Source organism: Malaclemys terrapin, chromosome 1 (assembly GCF_027887155.1).
Source record: "Malaclemys terrapin pileata isolate rMalTer1 chromosome 1, rMalTer1.hap1, whole genome shotgun sequence".
NCBI lineage: Eukaryota > Metazoa > Chordata > Testudines > Emydidae > Malaclemys > Malaclemys terrapin.
In genome coordinates, this window is record NC_071505.1 from 1,283,909 (window position 1) to 1,292,226 (window position 8,318).

The 8,318-nt window shown below is 60.6% G+C and overlaps 1 protein-coding gene across 2 annotated transcripts in view; it reads right to left on the bottom strand.

Moving 5' to 3' along the window:
* MAPK8IP2 (mitogen-activated protein kinase 8 interacting protein 2) overlaps positions 1-7,924 on the bottom strand; it is a 60,904-nt gene extending 52,980 nt beyond the window's left edge. For both annotated transcript variants that reach the window (XM_054035384.1, XM_054035297.1), the window contains exon 1: positions 7,788-7,924. In XM_054035384.1, the coding sequence (XP_053891359.1) occupies positions 7,788-7,852 (65 nt within the window). In that variant the 5' untranslated portion in view covers positions 7,853-7,924. The remainder of the gene's footprint in view (positions 1-7,787) is intronic.
* Between the last annotated feature and the right edge of the window lie 394 nt (positions 7,925-8,318).

An 8,318-nucleotide genomic window follows, 5' to 3' on the forward strand; every position in this document is an offset into this window, starting at 1 on the left:
AGGTCTCGCGAGGTGGTTGAGAACCAGGTTGAGGTCCCAAGATAGGATGGGGTATCTAATGTGGGGGAAGTGGTTACCCAAACCCTTAATAAATCTGGATGATACCAGGTGAGCAAAAATGGAGAATCCTACAAGGGGATGAAAGGCTGAGATGGCAGCCAGGTGTATCCTGACCAAACTGATGGATAACCCGGATGCCGTCAGATCCAGCAGGTAATCTAGGATGAGGGAAAGGAGAACCGATTCCAGCTGGAGGTAGTGATGACTGCACCAATGGATGAATCTCTTCCACTTCTGCTGGTATTTGTTTGCATTCAACTGTAAGTCCAACTCTTGGAAGAGAGCAAGGGCTTGTGCGTGTAGACAAGGATTGAGAACAGGTTAACAGTCAGGGAACAAAGGGTAGGAATAAATGGTAAATTTTCAGAATGGAGAGGGTTGGTAACTAGTGGTGTTCCCCAAGGGTCAGTCCTAGGACCAATCCTATTCAACTTATTCATAAATGATCTGGAGAAAGGGGTAAATGGTGAAATGGCAAATTTGCAGATGATACTAAACTGCTCAAGATAGTTAAGACCAAAGCAGACTGTGAAGAACTCCAAACAGACCTCACAAAACTAAGTGATTGGGCAACAAAATGGCAAATGAAATTGAATGTGGATAAATGTAAAGTAATGCACATTGGAAAAAATAACCCCAATTATACATACAACATGATGGGGGCTAATTTAGCTACAACTAATCAGGAAAGAGATCTTGGAGTCATTGTGGATAGTTCTCTGAAGACGTCCACGCAGTGTGCAGCGGCAGCCAAAAAAGCAAACAGGATGTTAGGAAACATTAAAAAGGGGATAGAGAATAAGACGGAGAATATCTTATTGCCCTTATATAAATCCATGGTACACCCACATCTCGAATACTGCGTACAGATGTGGTCTCCTCATCTCAAAAAAGATATACTGGCATTAGAAAAGCTTCAGAGAAGGGCAACTAAAATGATTAGGGGTTTGGAACGAGTCCCATATGAAGAGAGATTAAAGAGGCTAGGACTTTTCAGCTTGGAAAAGAGGAGACTAAGGGGGGATATGTTAGAGGTATATAAAATCATGAGTGATGTGGAGAAAGTGAATAAGGAAAAGTTATTTACTTGTTCCCATAATATAAGAACTAGGGGCCACCAAATAAAATTAATGGGCAGCAGGTTTAAAACAAATAAAAGGAAGTTCTTCTTCACACAACGCACAGTCAACTTGTGGAACTCCTTACCTGAGGAGGTTGTGAAGGCTAGGACTATAACAGGGTTTAAAAGAGAACTGGATAAATTCATGGTGGTTAAGTCCATTAATGGCTATTAGCCAGGATGGATAAGGAATGGTGTCCCTAGCCTCTGTCTGTCAGAGGGTGGAGATGGATGGCAGGAGAGAGATCACTTGATCATTGCCTGTTAGGTTCACTCCCTCTGGGGCACCTGGTGTTGGCCACTGTCGGCAGACAGGATACTGGGCTGGATGGACCTTTGGACTGACCCAGTACGGCCGTTCTTACGTTCTTAGACAATAACACTGCCGCGAAAGAGCAGCCTTTGAGTAGCCGGTTGTCAAGGTACGGGAAGACAAGAATCGCTTCCTGCCGAAGGTAAGCCGCCACTACTGCTAGGATCTTTGAAAACCCTCTTGGGGCCGAGGATAGGCCGAAGGGGAGCACTCGGTTCTGGCAATGATCTTGACCTATGGTGAATTATAGGTATTTCCTGTGCGATAGGTGAATAGTTATCCTGAAGTAGGCCCAAACCAATTCCCTTCCTCTAGTGAAGGAATTTATAGTTGCCAGAGTCGCCATGCTGAACTTCTGAGGCATGACCCACGATCAGCCCCAACCTCTGTCCATCTTTGGCGCTACAGGTATTTTGAGTAGAACCCTCTGGCCCTGTGAGGGGAAGGGAGCGACTGCTGTTTAGAGGACACTTGGGTGGTGGTAGAGGGCAGTTGGGCGGCCCTCTTCCTCAGAGATCTGTCTCTCTTTCTGGGAGGTTCCATGGGCCAGTGGTACCCCATGCACTGAGCAGGCCATAATCTCTGGGCAGTTTCCTGCTCATAGTTGCCTATATGCCCCAGGGATGGAGGGCAGCCCTGGAGTCCTTCACCATGTGCAGGGAGTCATTTCCGGTCTCCGAGAAAGCATATGACCTTCAAAGGGGAGGTGCTCCACAGTGCTCTGAACATCTCTCCAACCCCGGAAATTGGAACCACGGTTTTCCCGCACACAACTACCGCTGGCGAGATGGATCTGCCAGCAGTGTCCGTGACATCTAGGGGCTCTTGGGGAGCTGTTCTGGCCAATAGTTGGCCCTCTGCAACTACGGACTGGAGTTGCTCCTGGCAGTCTTGTGGCTGCTGTTCAACAAAGGCCGTGAGCTTGTTGTAATGAGTAAAGTTGTATTTGGCCACGGACCGTCTGACAGCCCATGATCCGGAACTGCAGGGCTGCAGACGAGCAAGACTTTCCTCCAAAGAAATCCAGTCGCTTTGGTTCTTGTCATGGGGGGAGTTCTCAAACAGTGCTGCTTGCTCCATTCATTCACCGCATCCACTACTGGGTGGGCTGAGGGGGGGGGTTGGAAAATAACAAGTGGAATCCTTCAGGGGCAAGGAGTGCTTCATAGCCGCCCTTTGACACGTCAGTGCAATAGTGGCCGGTGTCTGCCCTGCCATCCGAGCCAGATCCAGGGAAGCCTCGTTACCGGATAGTGCCACACTGGAGGGTGGTGCCAACTGGAAAATATTGGCAGATCTTTGACCTCCGCCGAGGGATCTGCAGGGCGATAGCTACCCTTCTAGTGAGGGCCTGAAACCCTCTGAAGTCATCGGCCATGGAAGGTGGTGGAACCATAACTTCCGCATCCGGTGACAGAAATGGGAGCCTGCCTCATCTGCTGGAGCTGACGATACTGGTGACGATGGGTGTACTGCAGGCGCTGTAGATGTCAGGCACCCGTGCTTGCAGTGTCCCCCCGGCTGAGCTGCGTTGGTCGGTGCCGATGGCTGGAACAAGGCACACGATGGCACCAGCTGCTGAGGGGAGTGCTTCAGTGCCAATGGCAGGGACGAGCTCGATGGGACCCGGTGCTTTCGCTCCTTACTGGTGCAGGTGCCCAATCCTTGGAGCTCCAGGGCTTGGCGGGTCTGCTGGTGCCAGAGGGAGAGTCCTTGGCCTCAGCCGTACCCTCGGCAACAGCTCTCTTTTGAAGTTGGCTCCTTAGAGTTAGAGTTCACGCTCCTCTTTTTGGCTTCCCTTTCGGAGGAGAAGCACGCCCCGAGGTTGATGGAGTGCTGGGTCTGGCCGAGGACAGATGTATGGGGGCGGGCGGGGACCTGGCCCAGAGGGTGCAGGGAATATCCAATGGCCAACAGTCTGAGCTTCATCCCCCTGTCCTTCCGAGCCCTGGACTAAAGAGCCAAGGAGAAGTAGCACTTCTGGGAGACGGGGGACTCCCCTCGGCAATGGACTGTCGCTTACCAATACAGCACCCCAGCCAGAGAGGCAGCGTTAGAAGCCTGGCAAACCAGGCACCCCCACCAGGAGGGGACAGGTATACCAGGGGAAAAGAGAGGGAAGACACCGTACTCTCACCTTAGCTAACTATTACTAATCACAAAACAGTCACCTGCAGCCACAAACTAACTGAAGAAGGAGAAAAGGCCGAGTACGCTCTACGAGAACCCGCTGCTGCTCCGTCTCGGGCCAAGGCGATAGAGAAGGAACCGAGGGTGGTTCGCCCGCACACCCCGACACAGCCTTGGTGTCTGCCGGAGGAAGGCACTGGGCACACGCATGGGCCGAACGGACACTGCTAGCTAGAAATCTCCCAGTGAGGGCTGGAGAGGTGCACGAGCCCCTGAAGTGGAGCACCCAGAAGGACAAACCCTGCTGAAGGCTCCATGTCTGGTCTACAGCCCCTGGTACGTCAAGGGACCTGCCTGCCGCCCGCGTCCCACCTGGGGGCAGCCTTGGTTAGTAACCAAGGAAAAGCCCTGGCCACGCCGCAGTCCGAGGGCCCTTTGAACGCACCCGTCCTGCATGGAGCTGCTCAGAACTTCACTGCTCTGCCCCGCTCCGAGTTCTCGAGGGGCTTGCTCCGAAGCCAGAGCCCAGCCCCAGCAGAGTAAGACAAAGCAGGCCCTACAGTCCCTGCCTCAGTCTCATTTCACGGGGAGGGGAAGAGACTCCCGCACGGTCACAAGGAAATAGCAGCGCTGGGACGCAAACCAGGCGTCCTGAGTCGCAGCCTAGCAGCTGCACCACACAAGCACCAGGCTATAGGGAGGAGCAAGAGAGGGAAATCTGGGCAGCCCCGTGAACCGGCCAGCCCTGCAAAGTCTTGTGCCCTTCCTGACGGAGACGGGGGCCTGGGCGGGGTTGTGCTGACCAGTGTGTAGCTCCTGCTTGTCTATTACCTCCACAGTGCTGGTGCGCAGGGCTGGGCCTGCCTAGGGCTCTCAGGGGTGCCGGGGGGGCACTCAGCACCTTCGGCAAAGAAGCCAGGATGCTAACTGTGTACCAAGGCTTCCTTTCTCCCCCATGTTAACCAGCCACCGGAGTTCAACAAGCCCCAAGCCCAGAGCACAACTCCCCTCTCCTCCCAGCCCCTTGGCTTGCATGTGGCCCTGTCCCATTGGCTCTCCAGTCAGCCTGCTGAGTGGGACCTGGATTTCTACAGCAGAAAAACTAGCATCTCTCTGGTGTCCATGAGTGCCAGGCTGAGGCAAAGCCCAGACATTGTTTGCTCTGCCGCTTGGAGAGACTGGGCGACGCGGCACTTGGGCAATCCCCATGTTTGCACCTGCTCATCTTTACACATGGCCTAGTGGGGGACCCCACCAGCATCCAGCCTGCGACCGAGTGCCACATGGTACAGCCACAAAGCGCCGCTCGACGGCAGCCTTTTCGCTCCTGTCTGGGGATCTCTGACTTCTCTCCGGCGGGCACAGGGCCACCCTGCCACATGCCAGCGAGCCCTGGGAGGTCAGGGACAACCCTGGGCACCTCCCTGCTCGAGGGACTGCAGTGGGCCTGACCCTGATCTCCCCTGCCCAGATGCCCCACCCTTTCCCCGGCTTCCTGCTTCACCCTGGAGTGCGAGGGAGCAGATGCAGGCCCAGCAGCTCCCCCCGTTGGAGGCTTGGACGCTCCCCGGCCTGCCGGTGCCAGGATCAGGTCCCTGGCTGGGTAACGCACCCGCCCACGTGGGAGCAGAACGTGGCTCCAGCCTGAGGAGTCTGGGGCCGTGTTGATCTCTGCAACGGGAGCTGCGGGCCTGTGGGGATGGGCCCCTGGGAAACGCCAGGAGTAACAATAAACAAACGGGAGCCACACCAGAGGAGAGCAAGGGATCGACTTCCTGGGGAAGATTAAACTGGCTAAATCTGTCGAGTTGGGCTCAACGGGGGCGGGGGAGGGGACGTGCTCAAAGCCTGCAAATCTCTGGAGGACGTAAATCCCAAGGACACAGAGCAGGACACGAGGGGTGTAACTAGGGCAAGGACAGGCTGAGCAGCAGGACGACTTCCTGGCAGAGTATCCCACGGGACTGGGGAATCGCGCTGGGGAAGGGCCGGGCCCGTCGCTCCCTTGATGGGGGGTGGATCCGGTCGGGAATCATCCCTGGGGGGGAGGGCCGGGCCCGTCACTCCCCGACAGGGGGTGGATCCGGTCAGGAATCATCCCCGGGGGGAAGAGCCAGGGCCCGTCGCTCCCCGACGGGGGGTGGATCCGGTCAGGAATCATCCCCGGGGGGAAGGGCCGGGCCCATCGCTCCCCGACGGGGGGGGTGGATCCGGCCGGGAATTGCTCCCCCTGGGGGTCACAACACTGGGGCATTCAGAGCCCTTGGGAATGGGTCCTTGGGGTGGGTCCCAGCCCTGGTGCACAGGATGGACGAGGTGGGATGCAACGGGGCTTTTGGTCTTTAGTTTCCGAGCTTCCATGAGAGGAGGAGCGGGATCAGCGCCACGCCAGCAGAGGACAGGGGCTCTCCGTCTCTGCCCTCTGTCACACCACGGGGCCTGCAGCTCGGCTCTCAGAAGTGGGGGCTGTGCCTTGGATGCTGCCCTGCCCCCTGCTTTAGGATCCACTCCCCAAACACACCATTTTCTGATAACATCAGTGGGGACCGACACCCCCTCTCCCCCCCCCGTGCCCCCAGGGAACCAGCCACTAGAAGAGGTCTCAGTCCTGGGGAACAGGATGGGTCCTGGGGGCCAAAAGAAAATGGGACAGAGAGTGAGGCCCAGAGGCTGTGAAGCCCCCACCCCACAAGCTCACTACCTTTGGGGGCAGCTCCCCCATACACACACCAGCTCATGGCCCCTGTGGGGCTGGACCCAGCTCCTGCCATGGGGCAGGGGAACTGGGGACAAAGAAACCAACCATCAAGCCCATGAGGTGCGGGCCCTGGGCTCAGTGCTCAGTGCTGAGAGCTGGGGCGCGGGCCGGCTTTGGGACAGGTCCCTGCAGCCCGATGGCTTGTGTCTGGGAGGCAAGGGCCTCTAGCTGGGCATGGGGTAGGCTCTGGCCTGGCCTCTCCTCGGTGTCCCTGGGAAGCCTGAACCCCTGGACACTTCCCCCTCCTTGTCCCCAGGCCCAGGGGAGCTGGCTGGGCAGGGCAGACCTCGGGGGAGCTGCACCTTGCACAGGGCAGGGACCTTCTCCCAGCCCCCTGCCCAGCTCAGTCCATGGTCAGGGCTGTCCCAAGCCCTCCCCCCAGTCCCCTTGGGGCAGGCCTGGGACACCAGCCCTGTGGCCCTGCCCGGGAGCTGGGTCAGGCCTGCCCGAGCCGGAGCATTGCAGCAGTTGCCTGGGCCAGTGCGCCCCCGTGGGGGGGAGGAGGCAGAGACTCAGCCCGGGGGAGGGGGAGGGGGCAGGGAAAGGCCCGGCGGGGGGGGGGGGAGAAGTTGGGGGGAGCAGGCAGAGACCCAGGCTGGGGGGCAGAGAGAGACCCAGCCCGGCGGGGGGGGGGAGAAGTTGGGGGTGCAGGGAGAGACCTAGCCCAGCGGGGGGTGGGGGGGGGGCTGGAGGAGGAAGGGAAAGAACCAGCCCGGGGGGGCAGACAGAGACCCGAGGGGGGGAGTAAGAGAGAGACCCAGCCCGGGGGGTGAACGGGGGGGGGGTTAGGCAGAGACCCAGCGGGGGGGGGCAGAGAGAGACCCAGCCCGGGGGGTGAGCGGGGGGGGGCAGGCAGAGACCCGGCGGGGGGGGCAGAGAGAGACCCAGCCCGGGGGGTGAACGGGGGGGGCAGGCAGAGACCTGGCGGGGGGGGGGTTAGGCAGAGACCCAGCCCGGGGGGTGAACGGGGGGGGGCAGGCAGAGACCCGGCGGGGGGGGGCAGAGAGAGACCCAGCCCGGGGGGTGAACGGGGGGGGCAGGCAGAGACCCGGCGGGGGGGGGGGTTAGGCAGAGACCCAGCCCGGGGGGTGAACGGGGGGGGCAGGCAGAGACCCGGCGGGGGGGGGGTTAGGCAGAGACCCAGCCCGGGGGGTGAACGGGGGGGGGGCAGGCAGAGACCTGGCGGGGGGGGGGGGTTAGGCAGAGACCCAGCCCGGGGGGTGAACGGGGGGGGCAGGCAGAGACCCGGCGGGGGGGGCAGAGAGAGACCCGGCCCCCCCACGTCGGCCCAGCTGGGGGCTCCGGGCGGTGTCCGGCGGGCGGGGCGGGGCGCGGGCCCGGGGGGATGCGGAGGTGGCGGGGCCCGGCGAGCCCGGGCGGGGGGCGGGGGTCCGGGCCCCTCTTACCTGCAGGCCGGCGGGGAGAGCGCGTGGAAGGTGGCGAGGGAGAACATCTCCGCCCGGTCCGCCATCTTCTCCAGCGCCGAGCCCGACTGCGGAGCGAGCCTGGCGCGGGGGGAGCGAGCCGGGCTGGGCTGGGCTGGGCCGCGCGGGGCGGGGAGCGGGGGGCAGGGCTGTACGGGGGGCGGGGAGCTGTACGGGGGAGCGGGGGGGCAGGGCTGTACGGGGGGCGGGGAGCTGTACGGGGGAGCGGGGGGGCAGGGCTGTACGGGGGGCGGGGAGCTGTACGGGGGAGCTGGGGAGAGGGGCAGGGCGCTGTACGCGGGGCGGGGAGCTGTACGGGGGGGTGAGTGGGGGCAGAGCGGACCGGAGGGCTGTATCGAGGGGGCGGGCGGAGCTGTACGGGGAGGCAGGGAGCTGGGGGGGGCGGGGAGCTGTATGGGGGAGCTGGGGGGCAGGGCGCTGTACGGGGGGAACTGGGGGGAGGGGCAGGGCGCTGTAGGGGGGGCGGGGAGCTGGGGGGCAGGGCGCTGTACG